Below are 26,435 nucleotides of genomic sequence, written 5' to 3'. Positions count from 1 at the left end.
TTTGTTTCTGATTTTATCAATTTGACTCCATTCTCATTTTTTCTTGATGAGTCTAGCTAAACATTTGTCAACTTCATTATTTCAAAGAACCCCTTCTTACTTTCATTGATCTTTTCTACTGTCAGCCCCTATTTCATTTATTTCTGCTCTGATTTTCTTTCCTTCTACTAAATTGGGCTTTGTTATTCTTTTTTTTAGTTCCTTTGTGCGTAGGATAAAATTATTTATTTCAGATTTCTCTTGTTTCTCAATGTAAGCCTGTATCACTGTAAACTTAACTTCTAAACTGCTTTTGCTGTATCCTGTAGGTTTTGGACTGTTTTATTTCCATTTTCATTTGTCTCCAGGAATTTTTTAAATTTTCTTTGATATCCTTATCAATCCAATGGGTGTTGAGTAGCATATTCTTTAATATCCACATATCTGTGATTTCTCTAGTTCTCCTTTTGTAATTGATTTCTATTTTTATAGATCACAGTTGTGATAAAAAAAAGATGGCCGATATGATTTCAATCTTTTTGAATTACTAAGTCTTGTTTTCTGACCTAAATATGATCTATTCTAGACAATGTTCCATATGTACTCTGCTGCTTGTAGAAGGAACATTCATTATGTATCTATTAAGTCTCTCTGGTCTAATGTGTCATATAAGGCCAATCTTTCCTTATTGGTTTTCTTCCTGAAAAACCTATCCATTGATGTCAGTGGGGTATTAAAGACTCCCCTATTTTATTGCTGTCAAATTCTCCTTTAAAGTCTGTTAATTTTTGTTTTGCATATTTAGGTGCTCCTACGTTGAGTACTAAAACGTTTACAAGTACTACATCCTCATGCTGGATTGACTTCTTTATCATATATATTGCCATCTTTGCTTGAAAGTTTATTTTGTCTAGTATATGTACAGTTTCACCAGTGTTCTGTTTTTTCTCCTTAAAAACTTTCATTTTTAAAGTTTTTTATTTAATCGCAGCTAGTTAACATTTATTGTTATATTGGTTTCAGGTGATAAATATACTGGTTCAACACATCCATACAACACCCTGTACTTATGACAAGGGAACTCCATAATCCTCATCAACAACATAATCCATCCTACACCCACCTCTCCTCTGGTAACCATGAGTTCATTGTCTATTGTTAAGAGTGTTTTTTCATTTCTCTCTCTCTCTCCTTTTCCCTTTGCTGGTTTGTTCTGTTTCTTAAATCCCACATATGAGTGAAGTCACATGCTATTTATCTTTTTATGACTTTTCTCACTTAGCATAATACTTTCTAGCTCCATCCATGTTGTTCAAATGGCAAGATTTCATCCTTTTTATGGCTGAGTAATATTCCATTTCTCACTCTCTCTCACACATATACACCACTACCACCACCACCACCACACCATATGTACCACATCTTCTTTATCCATTCAATAGCCAATGAACACTTGGGCTGTTTCCATAGTTTGGCTATTGTACATTATTCTGCTACAAACATTGAAATGCATGTATCCATTTTCATTAGTAGTTTTGTATTTTTGGGGTAAATGACAAGCAATGCAATAGCTGGATCATAAGGTAGTTCAATTTTTAACTTTTTGAGGAACTTCCGTACTGTTTTCCTGAGCAGCTGCACCAATTTACATTCCAACTAATAGGGCAAGCAGGTTCCCCTTTTTCCACATCCTCGCCAACACCTGTTGTTTCTTATATTGTTGACTTTAGCCATTCCAATACGTGTGAGGTGACATCTCATTGTACTTAATTCCCTTTTTGATGAGTAATGTTGAGCATCTTTTCATGTATCTATTGGCCATTTGCATTTCTTCTTTGGAAAAACGTATATTCATGTCTTCTGTCCATTTTTTAATTGGATAATTCATTTTTTGGGAATTGAGTTTATAACTTCTTTATATATTTAGGATACAAAACATTTTTCAAATATGTCATTTGCAAATATATTCTCCCATTTCTCTGGCTGCGTTTTAGTTTTGTTGATGGTTTCCTTCATTGTGCAGAATTTTATTTTGATGAAGTCCCAAAAATTTATTTTGCTTTGGTTTTCTTTGCCTCAGGAGGCATATCTAGTAAGAAACAGCTATGGCTGAAGACAAAGAGGTTAATGGCTATATAATCCTCTAATATTTTTATGGTTTCAGGTCTCACATTAGGTCCTGAATCCATTTTGAATTTATTTTTGTGTTTGGTAGAAGAAAATGTTCCAGTTTTCCCAACACCATTTATTGAAGAGACTGTCTCTTTTCCATTGGATGTTCTTTCCTGCTTTGTTGAAGATTAGTTGACTATATATTTGTGAATTCATTCCTGGGTTTTCTACTTTGTTCCACTGAACTATTTTTTTTTTGAAATTTATTTATTTATTTATTTTACAAATAGTTTATTGTCAAGTTGGTTTCCATATAACACCCAGTGCTCATCCCCACAAGTGCCCCTCTCCGTGCCTATCCCCTCCTCCCCCCCCATATCCATCAGTCCTCAGTTTCTGTCAGCATTCAAGAGTTTCTCATGGTTTGCCTCTCCCCCTCTCCCCCACTATTTCCCCCCTTCTTCTCCCCCATGGTCCTCCATTAAGTTCCTCCTAATCCTCCTATATGTGCAAACATATGATATTTGTCCTCTGCCTGAGATTTATGTCTCGCTCAGCATAACACCCTCAAGGTCCATCCATGTTGCTACACATGGCCAGATTTCATTTTTTCTCATTGCCATGAGTATTCCATGGTATAGATAAACCACATCTTCTTGATCCATTCGTCCGTGGATGGACACTTAGGCTCTTTCCATGTTTTGGCTATTGTTGAGAGTGCTGCTATAAACATTGGGGTACATGTGCTCCTATGCCTCAGCATTTCTATATCCCTTGGGTAAATTCCTAGCAGTGCTATTGCTGGGTCATAGGGGAGTTCTAGTGTTAATTTTTTGAGGAACCTCCACACTGTTTTCCAGAGGGGCTGGACCAGTTTACATTCCCACCAACAGTGTAGGAGGGTGCCCGTTTCTGCACATCCTCGCCAGCATCTAGAGTCCTCTGATTTGCTTATTTTAGCCACTCTGACTGGTGTGAGGTGGTATCTCAGGGTGGTTTTGATTTGTATTTCCCTGATGAGGAGGGATGCTGAGCATCGTTTCATGTGTTTGTTGGCCATGTGGATGTCCTCTTTGGAGAAGTGTCTGTTCATAACTTCTGTCCATTTCTTTACTGGGTTGTTTGTTTTTTGGGTGTGGAGTTTGGTGAGTTCCTTATAGATTCTGGATATCAACCCTTTATCTGATATGTCATTTGCAACTATCTTTTCCCATTCCGTTGGTTGCCTATTAGTTTTGTGGGTTGTTTCCTTTGCCATGCAGAAGCTTTTAATCTTGATGTTGTCCCATTCGTTTATTTTTGCTCTTGATTCCCTTCCTTTGGGGGATGTGTCAAGTAAGAAGTTGCTGTGGTGGAGGTCAAAGAGGTTGTTTCCTGTTTTCTCCTCTAGGGTTTTGATGGTTTCCTGTCTCACATTCAGGTCCTTTATCCATTTTGAGTTTATTTTTGTGTATGGTGTGAGAAAATGAGCTAGTTTCATTCTTCTGCATGTTTTTGTCCAGTTCTCCCAGCACCATCTGTTAAAGAGGCTGTCTTTTTTCCATTGGATACTCTTTCCTGCTTTGTCAAAGATTAGTTGGCTGTATACCTTTGGGTGCACTTCTGAGTTCTCAATTCTGTTCCATTGGTCAATGTGTCTGTTTTTGTGCCAATACCATACTGTCTTGATGATGACAGCTTTGTAGTAGAGGCTAAAGTCTGGGATGGTGATACCTCCCATTTTGGTTTTATTTTTCAGTATTACTTTGGCTATTCAGGGTCTTTTGTGGTTCCATACAAATTTTAGGATAGTTTATTCTAGTTTTGAGAAGAATGCTGGTGCAATTTTGTTTGGAATTGCATTGAATGTGTAGATTGCTTTGTGTAGTAATGACATCTTAACTATATTTATTCTTCCAATCCATGAGCATGGAATGTTTTTCCATTTATTTGTGTCTTCTTCAATTTCCTTCATAAGTTTTCTATAGTTTTCATCATACAGATCTTTTATATCCTTGGTTAGGTTTATTCCTAGGTATTTTATGGATTTTTGTGCAATTGTGAATGGGATCAGCTTCTTGATTTCTCTTTCTGTTGCTTCATTGTTAGTGTATAAAAATGCAAACAATTTCTGTATGTTGATTTTGTACCCCGAAACTGTGCTGAATTCTTGGATCAGTTCCAGTAGGCTTCCGGTGGAGTCTGTCGGGTTTTCGATGTAGAGTATCATGTCGCCCACTGACCTATTTTTGTGCTAGTACCATACTGTTTTGATTACTACAGCTTTGTGTAATAAAATGTGAAGTCAAGAATTATGATGCCTCCAGCTTTTCATTTCTTTTTCAAGATTGATTTAGCTATCCAAGGTTTTTTGTGGTTTCATACAAATTTTAGGATTGTGTGCTCTACCTCTGTGAAAAAGGCTGTAGGTATGTTCATGGCATTGTATGAAATGTGTATACTGCTTTTGGCTGTATACACATTGTAACAGTATTTGTTATTCCACCCCATGACCATGTAATGTTTTCCAATTTCTTTGTGTCTTCTTCAGTTTCTTTCATGAGCGTTTTATACTTTACAGAATAACTGTCCTTCACGTTTTTGGTTAGGATTATCTAGGTATCTTATTTCTGGTGCAAATGAAAATGGGATTTATTTCTTAAGTTCTCTTTCTGATGCTTCATTATTGGTGTATAGAAGTGTAACATGTTTCTGTATGTTGACTTTGGATTTTGCAACTTTACTGAATTCATTTATCAGTTCTAGCAGTTTTGTTTTTTTTTTTTTGTAGAGTCTTTTGGGTTTTCTGTATAGAGTATCATGTCATCTGCAAATAGTGAAAGTTTTACTTCTTTTTAATTTTTTTAACTTTTTAAATTTATTTCTGAGAGAGACAGATAGCATGAGCAGGGGAAGGTCAGAGAGATAGGGAGATACAGAATCTGAAACAGGCTCCAGGCTCTGAGATAGCTGTCAGCACAGAGCCCGATGTGGGGCTCAAAACCACGAACTGTGAGATGATTACCTGAGCTGAAGTTGGACGCTTAACCGACTGAGCCACCCAGGCACCCCAAGCTTTACTTCTTTGTTGGTGATGTGGATGCCACTTATTTCTTTTTGTTATCTGATTGCTGTAGCTAGGACTTCCAATACTATGTTAAATAACAGTGGTGTGAGTCTATCTTGTTCCTGAACATAGAGAAAAAGCACTCAGTTTCCCCCCATTAACAATGATATCAGCTGTGAGTCTTTTATAGATGGCCTTTATTATGCATAGGTATGTTCCCTCTAAACCTACTTTGTTGAGGGTTTTTAACATGAATGAATGTTGTACTTTATCAAGTGCTTTTTCTGCATCTATTGAAAGGATCATAAGTTTCCTATCCTTTACTTTATTAATGTGGTGTATCATATTGATTGATTTGTGAATACTGAACCACACTTGCAACCCAGGTAATAAACCCCATTTCAATGTGGTGAATGATTCTTTCAATGTATTGTTGAATTTGGTTTGCTAGTATTTTATCAAGAATTTTTGCATTCGTGGACATCAGGGATGTTGGCCTATAGTTCTCATTTTAGTGAAGTCATTATCTGGTTTTGGTATCAGGGTAATTCTGGCCTCACAGAATGAATTTGGAAGTTTCCATTCCTTTTCTTTTTTCTTTTCTTTTTGCAACAGTTTGAGAATAGGTATTAACTCTTCTTTACATGTATGGTAGAATTTGCCTGTGAAGCTATCTGGCTCTGGGGAGTTTTCTGGGATGTAGTAAAAAAATAAGTGGTCCTAAGAGGGAAAGGCATACCTCAAGAAGCAAGAAAAATCTCAAATAAACAACCTAACCTTACACCTAATTGACTTAGTAAAAGAATAAGCAGAAGCCTAAAAACAGCAAAAGGAAGGAAATAATAGAGATTAGAGCAGAAATAATTGATATAGAAACTAAATAAACAACAGAACAGATCAATGAAACCAGGAGACAACCTCTTTGAAAAAATTAATATAATTATCAGTAGATACCTCTTTGAGAAATTAATATAATTGATAAACTTCTAGCCAGACTTACCAAAAATAAGAGGAAGAACCAAAATAAATAAAATCACAAATGAGAGAGGGAAAATAACAACTAACACCACAGAAATACATGTGATTTTAATTCTTCATGTTCTTAGATCTGCAATGAGTGCAGAGGCAACATATTAATGAACCTTGCTTTTTTTAAAATCCATTTATCTACTCTATACCTTTGATTGAACAGTTTAGTCCATTTATATTTTAGTAATTATAGATAGGAGTGTACCTACTAACATATTGTTGAATGTTTTGGGGTTTTTTTGTTTATTTTTTTAGTTCCTCTCTGTTCATTTCCCTTTTTCTTGCACTTGGTTTCGTGATTTTCTTTAGTGTTTGCTTAATTCCTTTATTATTATACTTTCTTTTTTACTATAGATTTCTGCTTTGTATTACATGAGTTTAACATTTAATATCATATATATATGTATGTATTATATATGGTTTTTTAAGTTAATAGTATCTGATGTTTGAATGCATTCTAAAACTATAAATCTTTATCACCCCGACATGTTATTTTTGATGTTGATTTTAAATCTATTCATTTTGGATGTCTACTGGGAAAGAGGGTGGAGTAGGAGGACCATAAGCTCATCTCATACCACATTTACTAGATACCATCCACAGCCAAATCAATAAGCTGAAAGCCAATCCAAAGACTGTCAGAATAAACTCCACAACTAAATATAGAAAAGAAGGTACATTTAAAATATAGAAAAAAAAAAGGTGCATTTAGGAAGGTCTGAAAGACAGAGGCAGCTGACAGAAGGGAGGGGGCCATATGCATGGAGAGTCCAGAAAAATAGGCCCTTGCATCAAGGACCTCACACAGGGAAAGCTAATAATCTCCATTACGTTTGGCTTTGAAAACCAGAGGGGCCGAATTCTGTACGTCTGTATAATCAGTGGGACTTTGAGCATGAAGCTTTAAAAATCAGCTGATTCAGCACTGAACCAGCCATGAGAGTGAGTGATAGCTGGGCCACTGCCCTTAAGGTGACAGCAGCCTGTCAGCAAAGGCAACATAAAAACAGTAATTTGCACAATGCTGGGGAGCAAACAGGAAACAGATCTGTTCATACTGACTTCAAAATACATTGGAGAACTTCTCCAAAAATGAAGGAACTGACCGGTGTGATTTTCACTCCCATCCCTCAGCATAAACACAGGGTCAACTACAGGATGTGGAGCTACACAGACACTTGCTATCTAATCTACTAACAGTATGCCATGTCTATGAGTTCTACTGAGGACTCATCCACTCTAAGCCTGCTATCCGGAAACTATGACCCCAGGGAAAATTTTGTTAAAGCCACATGCATATTGCCCACTTGCCAGTGCATAGGTGCCCTGACACACTGAGCCCAGCCACGTCACAGAACACAGCTGCCTTGCCATGCTGAGCCAATGCCACCAGGCAGTGACCAGCAACTGGGTGAATAGCTGCCACCGCGGGCCATGCCGTGCCACATGCATCAAACCACTGTTGCACACTAGGCCCAGGCTTGCCCAGGCATCACAGTGTGTAGTGCTCAGCCTCACACCCCTGACCAACCCAGTGAGCAGTCCTGGGTTGGTCTACTCACCACTGAGCACTTCCAGGGATACAGAATAGGCCCATTGCAAATGTTGCTAACATTACCACCCTGCTCACAATTTTCTGAAAGGGCACAATCCTTAGAGTTACCCTGCCTGGGTCCCAGTAACAATACAGTGAGTAAGCACAGCCCACATCAGGCAGAGAGTCAGTGCAGATGACTACATTGAAAGGAAAAGTTTCTCCGACACAACTTCAGAGCACAATCAACACACACAGGATACTCTGCCGAAGGCCATGTTCAGGCCTTCACTGCACTGCAGGGCACTTTAAGAATTCTTCTTCACAAAAGCACTACTAAAGGCACTACTTCCAAGAGCAGAAGACATAGCTGAGGTTTTTTTTTTAGACATATAAAATACAGACACAGAGACAGACAAAATGAGAGAACTCTATATCAAATGAAAGAATAGGACAAGGCCACAACCAGAGATCTAAGTGAAACAAATATAAGTAATATGACTAATACAGAATTTAAAGCAATGATCATAAGGAAATTCACTGGACTTAAGAAAGGAGTGGAGGGGCGCCTGAGTGGCTCAGTCGGTTGAGTGTCCGACTTCAGCTCAGGTCATGATCTCATGGTTCGTGGGTTCGAGCCCCACATCAGGCTCTGTGCTGACAGCTCACTCAGAGCCTGGAGCCTGTTTCGGATTCTGTATCTCCCTCTTTCTCTGACCCTCCCCTGCTCACGCTGTCTCTCTCTCTCTCTCAGAAATAAATAAAACATTAAATTTTTTTTTAAAAAGAAAGGAGTGGAAGACATGAGTGAGACCCTTAACACAGACATAAAGAAAAACATAGTAGAGATAAAGGGTTCAACAAACAAAATGAGAAAAACATGATTGATGGAATGAAGAGAATAATGGAAGAATCAGAGGAATGAATTAGTGATCTAGAAGACAGAGTAATAGAAAGTACTCACGCAGAACAGGAGAGAAAAAATAATTATACAAAATGAGAACAGACTTTGCGATCTGAGTGATTCCATCAAATTTAATACCATTCATATTATAGGAGTCCCAGAACAAGAAGAGGGAGAAAAGGGGGGGGGGCGCCTGGATGGCTCAGTCGGTTAAGGGTCTGACTTCGACTCAGGTCATGATCTCACAGTTTGTGGGTTCGAGTCCCACATCGGGCTCTGTGCTGACAGCTATCTCAGAGCCTGAAGCCTGTTTCAGATTCTGTATCTCCTTCTCTCTCTGACCCTCCCCTGCTCATGCTGTCTCTCTCTCAGATATAAATAAAACATTTAAAAATTTAAAACAAAAAAGAAGAGGGAGAAAAGGAGGCAGAAAATTTATATGAAGAAATAATAGCTGAAAACCTCCCTAATCTGGAGAAGGAAACAGATATACAGATCCAAGAAGCACAGAGAACCCCCATCAAAATGAACAAAAATAGGCCAACACATATTGTTATTAAATGTATAAAATATAGTGATATAAACAAAATCTTAAAAACAGCAAGACAAGGGGCACCTGGATGGCTCAGTCGGTTGAACATCAGACTTCAGCTCAGGCCATGATCTCACGGTTCGTGGGTTCGAGCCCCGTGTTGGGCTCTGTGCTGACAGCTCAGAGCCTGGAGCCTGCTTCGGATTCTGTGTCTCCCTCTCTCTCTCTGCCCCTTCTTTCCTCATGCTCTCTCTCTCGAGAATGAATAAACATTAAATTTTTTAAAAAATATAAATAAATAAATAAAAGCAGCAAGATAAAAGAAGACAGTAACTTAAAAGGGAAAACCCATAAGTCTAGCAGGAGATTTTTAAATGGAACCTGTGTAAGCCAGAAGGGAGTGACATGGTATATCAAAATGCTGAATGGGAAAAATCTATAGCCAAGAATACTCTATCCAGCAAAGCTATGATTTAGAATAGAAGGAGACATAGAGTTCCTAAAACAACAGCAAAAAAAATAATAAAGGTGTTTATGAATATTAAACCAGCCCTGTTAAAAATATTTAAGGGGACCCTGAGTGGAAATGAGAAACAAAAAGTGACAATATAAAGGTAGGAAACACAGAAGCAGTAAAAATGAATATATCTGTTAAAAAATCAGTCAAGGATCTCATATACAAATTATAACAACATACACATTAAACATGGGAAGTAGAGGAGTAAGGAATGGGTTCAAACTTAAAAGACCATATAGACTCCTATATATAAAAGAGGTTATACACAAAACTTCTGGTAACAATATACCAAAAGCCAATCAAATATCCCCAAAATAGAAAGAAATCCAGAGAGTATATCATTATATCATTAATGAAAATCAAGAAAAATGAAAAGAGAAAAACAAGAAAATCAGAAAAATTTTTCAGAAACAGTTACAAAACAAATAATAAAATAACAGCACATATCAATAATTACTTTGAATGCAAATGGCCTAAAAGCTCTAATCAAAAGATACAGGGTAACAAAATGGGTACAAAAACAAGATCCATTTATATGCTGCCTACAGGAGACTGATATTAGAGCTAATCAGACCTGTAGAATATAAGTGAGAGGATGGAGAAACATCATACAATTTCTATATATTAATGGTAAAGCAGCAGAAAGAGAAATTAAGGAATCAATCCAACTTAAAACTGCACCAGAAATAAGAAGATACCTAAGAATAAACCTAACCAAAGAGGTGAAAGACCTGGACTCTCAAAACTATAAAACACTAATAAAAGAAATGGAAGACACAAAGAAATGGAAATACATTTCATGTTAAAGGATTAGAAGAACAAATATTGTTAAAAGGTCTATACTACCCAAAGTAACCTACACATTTCCTACATTGTCTATCAAAATACTAACAGCTTTTTATCACAGAACTAGAACAAACAATCGTGTATGGAACCACAAAAAAAACTCAAATAACCAAAGCAATCCTGAAAAAGAAATGCAGGGGCACCTGGGTGGCTTAGTTGGTTGAGCATCTAACTCAGCTCAAGTCATGATCTCATGGTTCGTGGGTTCAAGCCCCGCACAGGGCTCTGTGCTGACAGCTGTCTCAGAGCCTGGAGCCTGTTTCGGATTCTGTGTCTCCCTCTCTCTCTGACCCTCTCCTGCTCATGCTCGCTTGCTCGCTCTCTCTCTCAGAAATAAATAATTAAAAGAAAAATTAAAAAAAGAAAAAAAGAAAAAGAAATGCAAAGCTGGAGGCATCACAATTCTGGATGTCATGGTACATTACAAAGCTACAGTGATGAAAATAATGTATGGTACTGGCACAAAAATGGACATATAGATAAATGAACAGAATAGAAAACTCAGAAATAAACCCACAGATATATGGTCAATTAATCTTTGAAAAGCAGGAAATTATCCAATGAGAAAAAGAGTCTCTACAACAAATCGTGCTGGGAAAACTGGATAGCAATTGCTAAAGGAAGAAACTGTATCACTTTCTTACATCATACATAAAAATAAATTCAAAATGAATTAAAGACCTAAATGTGAGACCTAAAAACTTAAAAATCCTAGAGGATTACATAGCCAGTAACCTCTTCGTGACACTGTCTCCATATAGGAGACATCTTCCTATATATGTCTCCTGAGGCAAGGGAAACAAAAGCAAAAATAAACTATTAGGACTCCATCAAAATAAAAAGCTTCTCCATAGTGAAGGAAACAATCAACAAAACTAAAAGGCAACCTATGAAATGGGTGAAGATATTTGCAGATGACATTTCTGATAAAAGGTTAGTTTCCAAAAAAAAATAAGGAACTTATAAAACTCAACACCCAAAAAACCAAATAATCCAATTAAAAAATGAGAAAGCATAAATAAACATTTTTCCAAAGAAGACATACAGATGGCCCACAGACCCATGAAAACATGTACATCATTATTTATCATCAGGCAAATGCAAATTAAAACTACAATGAGATATTACCTCACACCTGTCCTAATACCTAAAATCAACAACACAAAAAATGTCAAGCGTTGGCAAGGATGTGGAGAGAAAAGAACATTCTCACACTGTTGGTGGGAATGCAACCTGGTGCAGCTACTGTGGGAAACAGTATGGAGATTCCTCATAAACTCAAAAATAAGGGCACCTGGGTGGCTCAGTCAGTTTCAGATCAGGTCAGTTCTCATAGTTTGTGGATTTGAACCCCCTGTTGGGTTCCATGCTGACAGCCTGGAGCCTGTTTGGGGTCCTCTCTCTCCCCCTTTCTTGCTCTCTTTCAAAATAAATAAATAAACTTAAAAAAAAAAACCTTAAAAATAGAACCTTCCTATGATCCAACTGCACTACTGGGTAATTGCCCAAAGAATCGCACTATTGGATAATTACCCAAGAATACAAAAACACTTATTCAAAGGGTTACATGAACTCCTATGGTCATGGCAGCAGTTTTGACAACAGCCAAGATATGGAAGCAGCCCACACGTCCATCAACTAAAACAGATAAAGAAGAAGTGGCATATATATATATGCAATGGAATATTATTCAATTATAAAAAAATGAAATCTTGCCATTTGCAATGACATGAATGGATCTAGAGAGTATAACGCTATTTCACTGAAATAAGTCAGGGAAAGACAAATACTATATATGATTTCACTCATATGTGAAATTTAATAAGCAAAAAAAAATAAGCTAAGGGAAAAGAGAGAGAAACATATCAAGAGAGAAACATATCTTACTTATACAGAACAAACAGATGGTTACCAAAGAGATTTTGGGAAGATGGGTTAAATAGGTAATGGAGATTAAGGAATGTACTGGGTGATATATGGAATTTTTGAATCACTATATTGTGCAGCTGAACTAATGTAACACTTTGGTAAATTTAAACCTTAAAAACACTTAACTAAAGAATAAATAAATTGGAGCACCTGGGTGGCTCAGTCGGTTAAGCAACCGACTTTGGCTCAGGTCATGATCATGGTTCGTGGGTTCGAGCCCCGCATCGGGCTCTGTGCTGACAGCTAGCTCAGAGCCTGGAGCCTGTTTCAGATTCTGTGTCTCCCTCTCTCTCTGACCCTCCCCTGCTCATGCTGTCTCTCTCTCTCTCTCTCTCTCAGAAATAAATAAAACATAAAAATTTTTTTAAAAAAATAAAAATAAAGAATAAATAAATCTTGGGGTACCTGGGTAGCTCAGTCAGTTAAAGGTCTGACTCCTGGTTTCAGATCAGATTTGAGCCCCACATCTGGCTCTGTGCTGACAGCATGAAGCCTGATTGTGATTCTCTCCCACTCTCTCTCTCTCTGCCCCTCCCCCACTTGTGCTTATGTGCTCTCTCAAAATAAATGGATAATTTTTTTAAAAAAAAGATAAGCATTAAATAAATGAATAGATAATTTTTGTTTTGGGCATCCTTGTACTAATTATTATATAATTAATTTTACCTTTTTTTTTTGTTTTAACCTTCCTATTAGCTTTATATGTGGTTAATCCCCATGTTTAATATAAATTTGCCATTATCAGTGTGATATTTTACTTTCACAGGATTTCTTATTAGTAGTTAATTCCTTTTCTTTTCAGCTGAAATTTATCTTTCACATTTCTTATGAGGCTGGTTTACTGGATTAGGTTTTGCTTGTCTGGAAAACTCTCTCTCCCCTTTAATTCTGAATAACATTACCAGGTAGAGATATCTTGGTTAGATGTTTTCTTTTATTTCTTTCAGTATCTTGAACATACCTCCCCACTCCCTTCTGTCCTACAATGTTTTTGTTGAAAAATCAGCTGATGGTCTTATGGGGGGTCCCTGATCTGCAACAAATGGCTTTCCTCTTGCTGCTTTTAAGATTCTCTTTAACTTTTAACATTTTGATTTGAATGTTCCTTGATGTGGATCTCTTTGTTTTTTCTTACTTGGAACTCTGTGGGCTTCTTGGAACTGAATGTCTGTTTTCTTCCCTAGATTAGGCAAATTTTCAGCCATTATTTCTTGAAATAAGTTTTCAACCCTTTTATCTCTGTCTTCTTGTGGGACCCCCTATAATGTAGGTGTTATTCTCATAGATGTTGTCCCATATGTCCCTTTAACTATCTTAACTTTTTTATTTTCTTTTCTTTTTTGCTGTTCTCAGTTGTTTCTGGTACTCTGTCTTGCAGGTCATTCATCCGTTCTATTTTGTCTAGGTTGCTGTTGAACCTCTTAGCATATTTACCACTTCAGCTATTGTATTCTTCAGCTTTGTGACTTTCTTTGTGACTCTCCTTATGGTTTAATACTTCTTTGTTGAAGTTTTCACTGTGTTCATCCATTCTTCTCCTGAGTGTGGTGAGCATATTTATGACCATTACTTTGAATTCTTCATCAGGTAAATTACTTATATCCATTTCATTTAGGTCTTTTTCTAATGTCTTCTCTTGTTCTTTCATCTGAACATATACCTGTCTCCTCATTTTGCCTGACTCCATGTGTGTTTCTATGTATTAGGTAAAATAGCTACCTCTCTTCTTTTTAAAATTTTTTATTATAGTTGACACACAATTGTATATTAATTTCAGATGTATACCATAGTGATTTGACAGGTTTATACATTATACTATGTTCACCACAAGTGTTGCTACCATCTGTCACCATACAATGTTATTACAATTTGATTGACTATATTCCCTATGTTGTACTTTTTACCCCCATGACTTATTTATTCCATAACTAGAAACCTGTATCTCCTACTCCTCTTCACCCATTCTGCCAAATATCCCACTTTCCTCCCCTCTGGCAATTACAAGTTGTTTTGTTTTGTTTTTTTCTCTATTTATGGGTCTCTTTCTGCTTTTTTGTTTTATTTTTTAGGTTCGACATATAAATTAAATTGTATAGTATGACCTTACATTGGAAGTAAACCTTACCAATTCAAGCATACCCTAGCTTTTGGTTGTCTTTAAGTAGCACAATTTGTTTCTCATAAGTCCCAGTTATTGAGGGTATGTCAAGACCTCTCACTGTTCCAAAGGGAGGGATCTCAGACATTGCCTAATTTCCTGCTAATTGTAAGCCAGATTGTCAGGCAGTATCTTTTAATATACGCAAATAACAGTCTTTAGGTCCACAATCCTAAACCCTGCTGACTTCCAGACCAGTTCCAGAGGTGTCCCCTAGGTAAAGTTGAAAAATCATTGCTTTATACATGTGTATAATCTTTCTGTGAGGTATCACCAAGCTATGATGAGGTCAAATGAGGGCGCTAATATGGTGACTCCCTGCTCATGTAACCGGAGAGCACTTCTACAGCCTCTCGTTGTGTGATGTGCCCCAGGACAAGAAAATAGGCCTTTTTCTCATCAAAACTGGGGGTTAAGTTTCAGTTTTCTGTTTGTGCAGTGCCCTGAGAATGGCAGCCAGCCAAAGACTATCTCTAATTGCTTCAAACCCATGGAGTACAGGGGTGCCTAGGTAGCTCAATTAAGTCTCTGACTCTTGATCTCTAGTTCAGGTCATAATTTCACAGTTCATGAGATCAAGCCTGCAACAGGCTCTGTGCTGACAGCATGGAGCCTGCTTGGGATTCTCTCTCTCCCTCTCTCTCTGCCCCTCCCCCACTCATGTTCATTCTCTTTCTCAAAATAAATACACTTAAAAAAAAAACACATGGGGTCCAAATATGCAATACCCCACAGAGCCATAAGAGCCAGGTGCTTAAGGGGTGTCTCCTGTGTGGGCTGCACAACCTTGCCAGCTATGCAGGCAGGTTATGAATGTGGTATGGGGGTAGGGTACTCAGCCTACCTGGCTATGGTGGGATAGGCCACAGCTGCAGTGTGGATGGGCAGGGTATGCCTATTGGAGCTAGCTGACTTAAAGATTTAAAGGAGGGGATCAACAATGGCACCCATCTGCACCAGGACCAACAAGTCAGGAGAATTAAAAAATGGTGCCCACCTCTATCCCAGGACAGAATCCCAACAGGTTCTTGCCTCTCCAGCAGATGCTATAATATTAGTGAATGAGTCTCCTTCATATAAGGTCTAGGTGTCTTGCAAACTGTTGCTTTTGAGCTGGGTCCCAGAGTAAGGGAATCTGTGCAACAGTCTTTTAAGAGTGGATTTTTCATTCCCTATGGTTCTCCTAGAAGAAAGCCCCACTGGTTTTAAAGGCTAGATGCTTTGGGGGCTCATTTCTCCAGTGCAGGTCCAAAGGGTTTGGTTGCCCAATGTGGGACACAGACACTGTGCTCCTCAAGAACAAGCTCCATATTATGAGATCACTCCCAATTGTGGATTGCTGCTCCTAGGGTGGGGTTTTTTGCAGGACCATGTCTCTATCTCTCCTACCAATCTTGATATAGGTCTTTTATCTTTTGTTCTAGAGGCACTGTTTAGCTAGCTTTCAGGTCCTTTTCAGAGGGAACTATCCTATTATAGCTGTGGTTTTGTGGTGTTCATCAGAGGAGGTGATTTCAGGATCCTTCAATACCACCATCTTTCAATATGTCTTTTAATAAATATATAGATTTTAAAGTAACAAATAGCTTATATAATTAATTAATACAGCAGGATAAAAGAAGATGTTCATAAACTATTACTATGTTTTTCTTTTCCTATATTGTCAAATAGAACTCATTTTAAATACTATAGTCATACTAAATCCAGAATTTCACACTGATCTTCATTACTACAGAGATATCTTACCATATGGATCTCAGCACCTATATAATACATTAAGGTACAGATTAGAAAAGAATAAAATCAATTTTCCATAGGTGTTACAAAAGAAAGCATCACATTTTAGTTTCTTATTTTGTTCTTACCGTATGTGATTCTAATTCAGCAATTTTCTCAGGGATCTCAGAACCCAAATAATATATTCTAATCACATGGTCAGTGCTACCTGTTGTAATGAACATACCACCTGGAGGATTAAAAAACAAACAAGCAAACATTGTACCAAGGAACTTTAAAAACCCTCTGATTGCCTTCTCAATTATATGCTACCTGATATTACTAAGAGGGCTCATCATTAATGATATTTCAGAGAAAAAGAAGTAAAATTCAAGAAAAATAAGGGAAGTATTTAAAGGACAACTATACCACACCCAACAAAAGTCCACCAACTATACACTAAATACAAGCCATTGAATAATAAACATTAAAGATCAGACCCTTAAGGAATTTATCTCTTTATATTTTATGTAAAAACATAATGCTCCAAAATTATTCATAAAATGACATATAGATACAATTGTCTCTACAGTGGCTACACACACACACACACACACACACACACACTCACGTAAAAACTCATCCATTTTGGGGACAATGAATAAATTCTAGAGATGGATGGTGGTAGTGTATCCAGAACAAAGTAATATGCCCATTGCCACAAAACCGTACACTTAAAAATAGTAATTAAAATAGTAAAGTTTATGTTATATTTCACCATAGTAAAAGAAAAGGTCAACTAGCATATGATTTCTGGTAACAGAAAAGCACTGTTTACATACTGCAGAAGTGTCTTCTCTATGGAGCCATAGTACATTTTTTCTAAAATGTCAGGGTAGGATTTCAGTGTTGAACTGTGTGGGTGTGGGTGGCGGTATACTTTTAACCAACTAAATTCTGGATTATATAAAAACATACAAGCAAATAAGAAATAAAATTCAAAAGCTATTACATGCGTTAAATCAAAGGGCACAAAGGTCCCTCTATTGTATCACATGGTTCAAATTTTTTATTATGTTTCCATTAACAAACATATTTTTTTCCAAAAAATTGAAAAACATATTTTTTTACAACTGGATCATTTAATATTTGGGGAACTCAAAACTTTCAATTTTTACACATACCAGAACTGAAAGATGAACAAGATATCTGAACTCCAGGTCTAGATCTCTCAGTAAATTTCACTGGGCGATCTCTAAGAGAAAAGGAAGTTATTTTTCTTTTCCATCATGTTCATTTAACATTCAAGAATCTTTGCACACTGCTGGATATTGACAGATTTAACATCAATAATTATTAAAACCATGCAAATGAAGTAGTCAATAAGTTATAGTCCCATCATTCAGGTTAAAAATGCATTTAAATTTCAAATATAATTTAATATACCAATATTATTATCATAGCTTTGCAAATAAATTACCAAGTAACTACTACCACAAAGAGAAGTTCAAAGTCTTCTTATCAGAATAATAAATGAAACACGCTTTACAAAAATTTTGTGTATAAGTTAGTCTCTTCAACATTCGTTTTCATAAAACTTTTATTCTAAAATCTCTAATATCTAATTGAAGTAGGTATAGATGTGTATATACATTCACACTCACACATACATTTACATAAATAAATGAACTATTATGATAAAGAAAAAGAGACATGCTTTATTTTGCACAAAACTGCTAACAAAATTCTACACTTACCTAAACTTCATTGTTTTTACATGCCATTGCCAGAAACAGATTGTTCCATCAGCACCAGTAGAAGTGAGGTATCTGGTTGTGCCTTTAGTTGATGGACAAAACTAAAAAGAAAATTCTAATTCAAATAGAAAGCTTAAATGTTCAAACTTATTTTGAGCACAGCATGTTCTAAAACTAAAATCACTTTAATAGACATACTTTAAATAAATTCAATTAAGAATTTTACTTTCAAGAAATCAGTTAAATATCCTACATTAACGAGTAATTTCCAAAAATTTACAATATCAAGAAATTATAGAAAAAAGTCATAAAATTTAGGATGAAATATATTAGCTTAAAAATAATTATTTTTACATTTTCTCCTACCATACACCAAAATAAATTCAAAATGGATAAAGGACCTGAATGTGAGACAGGAAACCATCAAACCCCTAAAAGAGAAAGCAGGAAAAAACCTCTTTGACCTCAACTGCAGCAATTTCTTACATGACACATCCCCAAAAGCAAGGGAATCAAGAGCAAAAATGAACTACTGGGACCTCCTCAAGATAAAAAGCTTCTGAATGGCAAAGGAAACAATCAATAAAACTAATAGGCAACTGACGGATTAGGAAAAGATAGTTGCAAATGATATATCAGATAAGGGGCTAGTATCCAATATCTATAAGGAACTCATCAAACTCCACACCCGAAAAACAAATAATCCAGTAAAGAAATGGACAGAAGACATGAACAGACACTTCTCTCAAGAGGACATTCAGATGGCCAACAAACACATGAAGTGATGCTCAGCATCCCTCATCATCAGGAATATACAAATCAAAACCACACTGAGATACCACCTCACACGGGTCAGAGTAGCTAAAATGAACAAATCAAGGAGACTCTAGATGCTGGCAAGGATGTGGAGAAACGGGCACCCTCCTACACTGTTAGTAGGAATTTAGCTAGTGCAACACCTCTGGGAAACAGTATGGAGGTTCCTCAAAACATTAACACTATAACTCCCCTATGACCCAGCATTAGCACTGCTAGGAATTCACCCAAGGGATACAGAAGTGCTGATGCATAGGAGCACATGTTCATAGCAGCACTCTCAACAATAGCCAAAACATGGAAAGAACCTAAGTGTCCATCTACTGATGAATGGATCAAGAAGATGTGGTATATTTATACAATGGAATACTACATGACAATGAGAAAGAATGAAATCTGGCCATTTGTAGCAACATGAATGGAACTAGAGGGTGTTATACTGAGCGAAATAAGTCAGGCAGAAAAGGACAGATACCATATGTTTGCACATATAGGTGGATTAGGAGGAAATTAACAGAGGACGATGCAGAAGAAGGGGAAAAATAGCTGGGGAGAGGGAGAGAGGCAAACCATGAGAGATTCTTGAATGCTAAGAACAAACTGAGGGCTGATGGGGGTGGGGGAGAGGGAAAGGGGGTGATAGGCATGGAGGAGGGCACTTGGGATGAGCACTGGGTGTTATATGGAAACCAACTTGACAATAACCTATTTTAAATAAATTAAATAAATTTAAAAATTTAATTTGATTAATTAAAAAAACAACGTAAGAAAAAATTAAAAAATAATTATTTTAAGGGGTGCCTGGATGCCTCAGTCAGTAGAGCATGCAACTCAATCTTACTGCAAGTTCAGTCTCCATATTTCATGTAGAAATTAGTTTAAAAAAATAAAATTAAAAAAAATTAATAATTATTTTTAAATTACTGAACAGGACAGTTTAAGATTATTATTTCATTACTTTAAATTTTTTTTCCACATTTTTTTTTTTATTTCTGAGAGACATAGACCGCATGAGCAGGGGAGGGTCAGAGAGAGACGGAGACACAGAATCTGAAACAGGCTCCAGGCTCTGAGCTAGCTGTCAGCACAGAGCCCGACGCGGGGCTCGAACCCACGAACTGTGAGATCGTGACCTGAGCTGAGTCAGACGCTTAACCGACTGAGTCACTCAGGCGCCCCATATTTCATTACTTTTAATGCAGAAAAAAATTACAAGGTGATTATTAGTTAAGCCATTATAAGTCTGTCAAATATATGCTTATAGCAAGAAAATTATAGAATTTTTATAGTTCATATGAATAGGGCATCAAAAATTAATCTAAAATCAACGATTAGGAAGTTAATATCTAAGTATTTTAGTCTTAACATCTTATTTTAAACTCCAGCTTCAATAATGTATGCTATCAATTTTGTCCCTTTAAAATTTAAATCATTTTCATTTGTTTTAATAGAAAATGTAAAATAGGTCAAGTCTCTATATCACTGAGGAAAAAATAAATTAAAAAATATACATAAGTTGCCAACTTAAAGGATGACTACTACCCTAGATGAACCATAGATGGCTTTTAACATGTAGGATTCTCAGGCTCTGTCTCTCAGTATTTTACACATCCTCAGAAGAGAATCAGATAAGAGAAGAGCCTGTTGGCTCCTGATGCATGAGATACAGAAAAAAGTTGGAAATCAAACCAGGATCTCTGCATGCCATGAGTTTTAAAAATCTCAAATATAGATAAATCAACAACACTAAGATGAATATTAAGGATCTGAATAAATTTTGACCTCAAATTTAACGAAAATGATCACTATAGATATTAGAAGTCATTTACCTAGTTCTCTTTTTTTTTTTTAATTTTTTTAATGTTTTTTTTTTAATTTATTTCTAGGAGAGAGAGAGAGAGAGACAGCGTGAGCAGGGGAGGGCCAGAGAGAGAGGGTGTCACAGACTGAAACAGGCTCCAGGCTCCGAGCTGGCAGTCAGCACAAGCCCGACGCGGGGCTCGAGCCCACGAACCGCGAGATCATGACCCAAGCGAAAGTTGGACGCTTAACCGACTAAGCCACCCAGGCGCCCCTTACCTAGTTCTCTTGATAGGAAACACAGAACTTCCACCAACACTACAGAGTTTAAATCAAACAAAGATTAGCAATTAATGTTATCCATTAATAGTTGATATACAGTAAAGAACCAGTCCTCAGGTAGCATGCCGATATTTTCCTTTCTGAGGTTAAGAAGCTTGCCGTTGAAAACTTAATCCACAATTTATAGCAAAAGTCTGAAAATTACAGCCCACACACCAAATCCAATTGCTGCCTGTTTCTGTAAAACTTTATTGGAACAAAGTCACCTTACAGTGCCTACAGCTGCTTTTGTCCTGCAGTTAAGTAGGTGTGACAGAGACCATAGGGCCTGCAAAGCCTAAAATATTTACTATCTGATCCATTAATTTGCTGATCTCTGATCTATACAAATAAGACAAATAAATATGAAAGAGTATAATTTTATTGTTTAAAAAAACACTAAAACTTTATTATCACCATTATATTTAAATACATTCATCAATCACAAAGGCAGATCTTGCCTATTAATGTACCCTAACTGGATTGTTTTCAAATAATAAATCATGTTAGAGATTATAAAAATAAGATATGTATACTTCTTAATATAAATTAATATATAATTATTAAAGAAAATTTAGTTAACATAGAGAAACAATAAAGCTACTTATAATCCCACCACTCAGAGGCAACCACTATTAACATCATACCATTTTATTTCAATTTTGTTTAAAAAAAAATCTGAAAGGAGAATATACAATGATGTTAATGGAGACAATTAGCAAAAAAATAAATAAAGCATATAGAATTCACACTATATGGTACTGATTACTATGAACAAAAATAAAATTAAGGGGAGATTAGAAGTGCTGGAGCAGGGAATAATTTACAATTTTAGAATGGTAAAGTGGTTAGAGAAAGTCCCTGAAAAATAGACATTTGCACAAAGTGCTAAGAAAGTGAAGGAATAAGCCATGTGACTATCTAAGGAAGACCATTCTAGAGACATGAAACAGAAAGAGCAAAGGCAGAATTGTAGGTAGAATGATCTCACAAAGCAGACAGGGTAGCAGCAGCTAAAGCAAAATGAGAACAGAAAACTAGTAGAAGATGAGGTCAAAGAGAGCAAGGGTCTGAGAATGTAGGCCTTACAATATGGGTAATTGTAAAGACTTTTTAACTCTGAGTTTGGAACTACTGAGGGTTCTGAGTACCATTGATGTGATTTAACTTCCATTTTAAAATCACACAGCCTGTGATGCAGAGGTTAGAAAGAGGGAAGAAAGAAACAGAAGGGAAGAAGCAGGAAGATCAGTTAGAACTGAGCTTCAATAATCTAGGTCATAGATGATAACTGTTCAAAATGGAATAGAAATGATGAAGATCACAACAATTTGTCAGATTCTGGATTTATTCTGAGGGCAGAGACAAAATTATATGCTAACAAGTTAGATATGAGATATAAAAGAGACAAAAAAAAGTCAGAGATGACTACTTTGAACAACTGGAGGATAAAATAGCCATTTGTTTAGTTGAAAAAACTTTTAGGAAAAGCAGATTTGAGGAAGAAAGATTGAAGTTCAATTCTGAGTATGTTGAGTTTGAGATTCATGACATTCATGTTATGATACCAAATGGGTAGCTGAATATACAAGTATGGAACTGGGGCGCCTGGGTGGCTTAGTCGGTTAAGCATCCAACTTTCGCTTAGGTCATGATCCCACGGTTCGTGGGTTCGAGCCCCACATCGGGCTCTGTGCTGACTGCCAACTCAGAGCCTGGAGCCTGTTTCAGAGTCTGTGACTCCCTCTCTCTCTGACCCTCCCCTGCTCACACTGTCTCTCTCTCTCTCTCCTAGAAATAAAATATATATATATATTAAAAAGAAATACAAGTATGGAACTAAGAGAAAGGTCCCAAGATGAAAATATAAGTTTGACAATCATCAGCCTATAGATGAAACTCAAAACTATGGGACTTAATGAGATCAATAAAGGAAGGAATGTGATAGAGATCCATCGATCTTTAGGGAGCTCCTACATGTAAACAAAGTAAGATAGAAATCAGAAAATCAAACTATGAATGAAGCAAACAGTATAATAAATATTTTTCAATATCAGAGGCCATTTCCAAATTCCAGAAATATTCTGGCAGATAAAATGGTGAGAACACAAGTAACCAATAATCTCCTAAAACAAAGTCCATGACTTTCAACTGATCCAAAGTGTGATATAAAATTTTTAAAATCCAGTATACATTAAAACTAATTCTTGCTAGCTCCTCATAAACAGGTGATATTTTATTTAAATAACACAAAAAACTGACTGACATACTTTTTAGTGACTAAAGATCAAAGAAAAGTAAATGGGAGTAATTATCTCATCCACAAAAGTGGTCTCCTTGACCAAAGTGTAAAACACAGTTTCAGAAGGAGTCCTCTATTTTTCTGTCAACACAAAGAAGAGGAAAAATTCGGTTTAGTTTTCTTAAATAACAGTTTTTTAGGGAGTATCCAGGACTTTCACTACCAACATTTAGTAAAAACACTGAATGAATAAGAATTTAAAAGAAGTCAATGTATTCTAAGTCAAATATCAACTTGAAATGGGAAATCACTGACAATAAGAATAAAATTATTTTAACATCAAAACACGTGTGTGCTCGTGTGCTCACACACACACACACTCCCACTGACAAACATCGTGCATTAAATATTAACACAAAGGATGCCAATATTCAAGTTAGAACCTACTTATAACCTGACTAACAGGTATTAGTGTTGCTTCCATATGGCATATGTAAGTCTCCTCCCTTCTTCACAAATACTAGTGAGATAAATATATCTTACACTGTATTTGAAACACTTTTTCAATGACTTTTTAAATTATCTCTAAAGGGAATAAATTTATATAAAAAAGGAACTTTAAAAACAATGCCAGAGGAGGGTAGGGACAAAGCTCTTAGAGGTCAACAGTTTTCTGTTGCCATTCTTTATAAATATCCACATAGTATAACAAAAACTGAGAGAATTCTCACCCTCATTATATACATTATAGGTATCTTTTCATTTTGCTTTTTTCTAATTTTTTAAAATGTTTTATTTTTTTAGATCTTACCTATTCTTTATTTTATTTATTTTATTTATTTATTTTTTTACAAATAGTTTATTGTCAAGTTGGTTTCCATATAACACCCAGTGCTCATCCCCACAAGTACCCTCCGCCATGTCCATCTCCCGCCCCCCCCATCAGTCCTCAGTTTGTTCTCAGTATTCAAGAGTCTCTCATGGTTTGCCTCTCTCCCTGTCCCCCACTATTTACCCCCTTCTTCTCCCTCCACGGTCCTCCGTTAAGTTCCTCCTAATCCTCCTATATGTGCAAACATATGGTATTTGTCCTTCTCTGCCTGACTTATTTAGCTCAGCATAAACATGGAAAGATCTTTTCATTTTTCTTACCTGTATGGAAGTAATAGAAGCTGAATGTCCCTGAAGGACTGCAACCGGTGCACAAGTTCGAAGACACCACACCCTTACAACCTTATCACAGCTGCCTGCAGCAATAAGAGTGTTTTCATAGTTAACAGCCATGTCAGAAATTTCAGCAGAGTGCCCTCGAAGTGTAGCAAGGAGACGTCCATCATCTGTTGCCCAAATTTTCACCAAACAGTCATCTGAACCCTATAGTAATACAAAAGGACAAGATTTACAATGAAGCAAAAATTTGCAATCCCCCACCCCAGAAAAAAAGCCAAAATGAAAAAGGCAGGATTTTTATTAAGTTACTTCTAAGCCTTTACTTTCTAAACTCTTCTGTCCATATAATATGAATCCAGTTAGAAATAGAAATGATGTCCAAATGATGGTAATGGCAAAGCACTGTCCAAACTGACAATGCCATTTGTGAAGAACTCCTCAAAATTACCAATCCTGACAACTCAACATATTTTTAACTCAGTTTTAAGTGATTTGCCATTAAATATTTCTGCCATTATTTCTATCCTTATGCTTGATGGTCTTTTATCACAACTGCTTGAATATTTTTTCTACAGATACTTAAAAAGTTAACTTGAAGTCTACATGCATTTCTTAGTAAATATGAGTCTTTGTTAAAAATCTCTGCTGAAAATATTATGCTGCACTTCCTATTGAGAATTTCAAAGAGCTTTAAAAATAGCAAAAGCGATTCTACTCTAATGTAATAAATAAGCTATTTAGTAATTATGTTTATAAAAAGATAGCCAATTGTCATTCTCATCATGATCATCAACATTCAAATACTTAAGCCATGCATTTAGAATCTTTAATGAACTCCAAGGAGTCATAATTTCTCAAAATGCAAACTACTTCATTTACTGTATCACATAATTTTAAAAAGAAAATTATGGGGGCACCTGGGTGGCTCAGTCATCAGCTCAGGTCATGATCTCACAGTTCATGGGTTCTAGCCCCGCATCAGACTCTGTGCTGATGGCTAGCTCAGGGCCTAGAGCCTGCTTCAGATTCTTTGTCTCTCTCTCTCTCTCTGACCCTCCCCTGCTCACGCTGCCTCTCTCTCTCTCTCAGAAATAAATAAAACATTTAAAAAAAATTGTCTTAAAAGATTGTTAAAAAAAAATTATACCACTAACTACACTTCTATGTTAACTTAGTACTAAAGCAATGACACTAAACCCTTTCTTAGAAATATTAGCATGCTACAATTTTGTACTCAAAAGCACACAACATGATCTGGTTAATAAAATGCTAAGTGATATAAGTCAGAGAAAGTCAAATGCCATATGATTTCATCCATACGTGGAATTTAAGAAACAAAACAAATGAGCAAGCGGTAAAAAGGGAGAAAGGTAGACAAAACAAGAAAGAGATTCAACTATGGAGAACAAACTGATGATTAATAGAGGGAAGGTCAGTTGTGAGAATAGGTAAAATAGGTGATGGGAATTAAGGAGAACACTTGCAGTGATAAGCACCATGTATGCTATGAAAGCAAATCACTATATTATACACCCAAAACTAATATTACACTATACATTAACTAACTGGAATTTAATAAAAGCTTAAAGAAAACAATTTAAAAAAATAATTAGTACTGAAATCAAAGAAAGATATATACAATAACTAATCTTGGCTACTAACTGTGGAGTACAATTATTCAACTATCAGAAAGAAGTAATCATTTTAATTCTGCAGAATGGACACCAATTACACTAAGTGACAAATGGAAAATGCATTTTAATAAATGTTTGTTAAAATGGAAGGAAATGAAATTGAGTAGATAAATTTGTTTCACATAAATTAACCACCTCTGTGTATATAAGGCCTTAAGATTTAATTTGTTTAAATTACAATTCTTGGGGCGCCTGGGTGGCTTAGTCGGTTAAGCGTCCGACTTTCGCTTAGGTCATGATCTCGCGGTTCGTGGGTTCGAGCCCCGCGTCGGGCTCTGTGCTGACTCCCAGCTCAGAGCCTGGAGCCTGTTTCAGTCTGTGACTCCCTCTCTC

At 36.3% G+C, this 26,435-nt stretch overlaps 1 protein-coding gene across 1 annotated transcript in view; it reads right to left on the bottom strand.

Moving 5' to 3' along the window:
• Positions 1-26,435, bottom strand: part of BRWD3 (bromodomain and WD repeat domain containing 3) — a 186,644-nt gene that overhangs the window by 112,099 nt on the left and 48,110 nt on the right. The window contains exons 8-11 of the mRNA XM_039221266.1: positions 24,391-24,612; positions 18,060-18,160; positions 17,487-17,557; positions 16,452-16,552 (exon numbers count right to left, since the gene is read on the bottom strand). Of these exons, the coding sequence (XP_039077197.1) occupies positions 16,452-16,552; positions 17,487-17,557; positions 18,060-18,160; positions 24,391-24,612 (495 nt within the window). The remainder of the gene's footprint in view (positions 1-16,451; positions 16,553-17,486; positions 17,558-18,059; positions 18,161-24,390; positions 24,613-26,435) is intronic.

This window comes from Hyaena hyaena, unplaced genomic scaffold (genome assembly GCF_003009895.1).
Source record: "Hyaena hyaena isolate Hyena2069 unplaced genomic scaffold, ASM300989v1 scaffold_982, whole genome shotgun sequence".
NCBI lineage: Eukaryota > Metazoa > Chordata > Mammalia > Carnivora > Hyaenidae > Hyaena > Hyaena hyaena.
The sequence above is the reverse complement of the archived record's forward strand: the minus strand, read 5'-3'. Positions and strand labels throughout refer to the sequence as shown.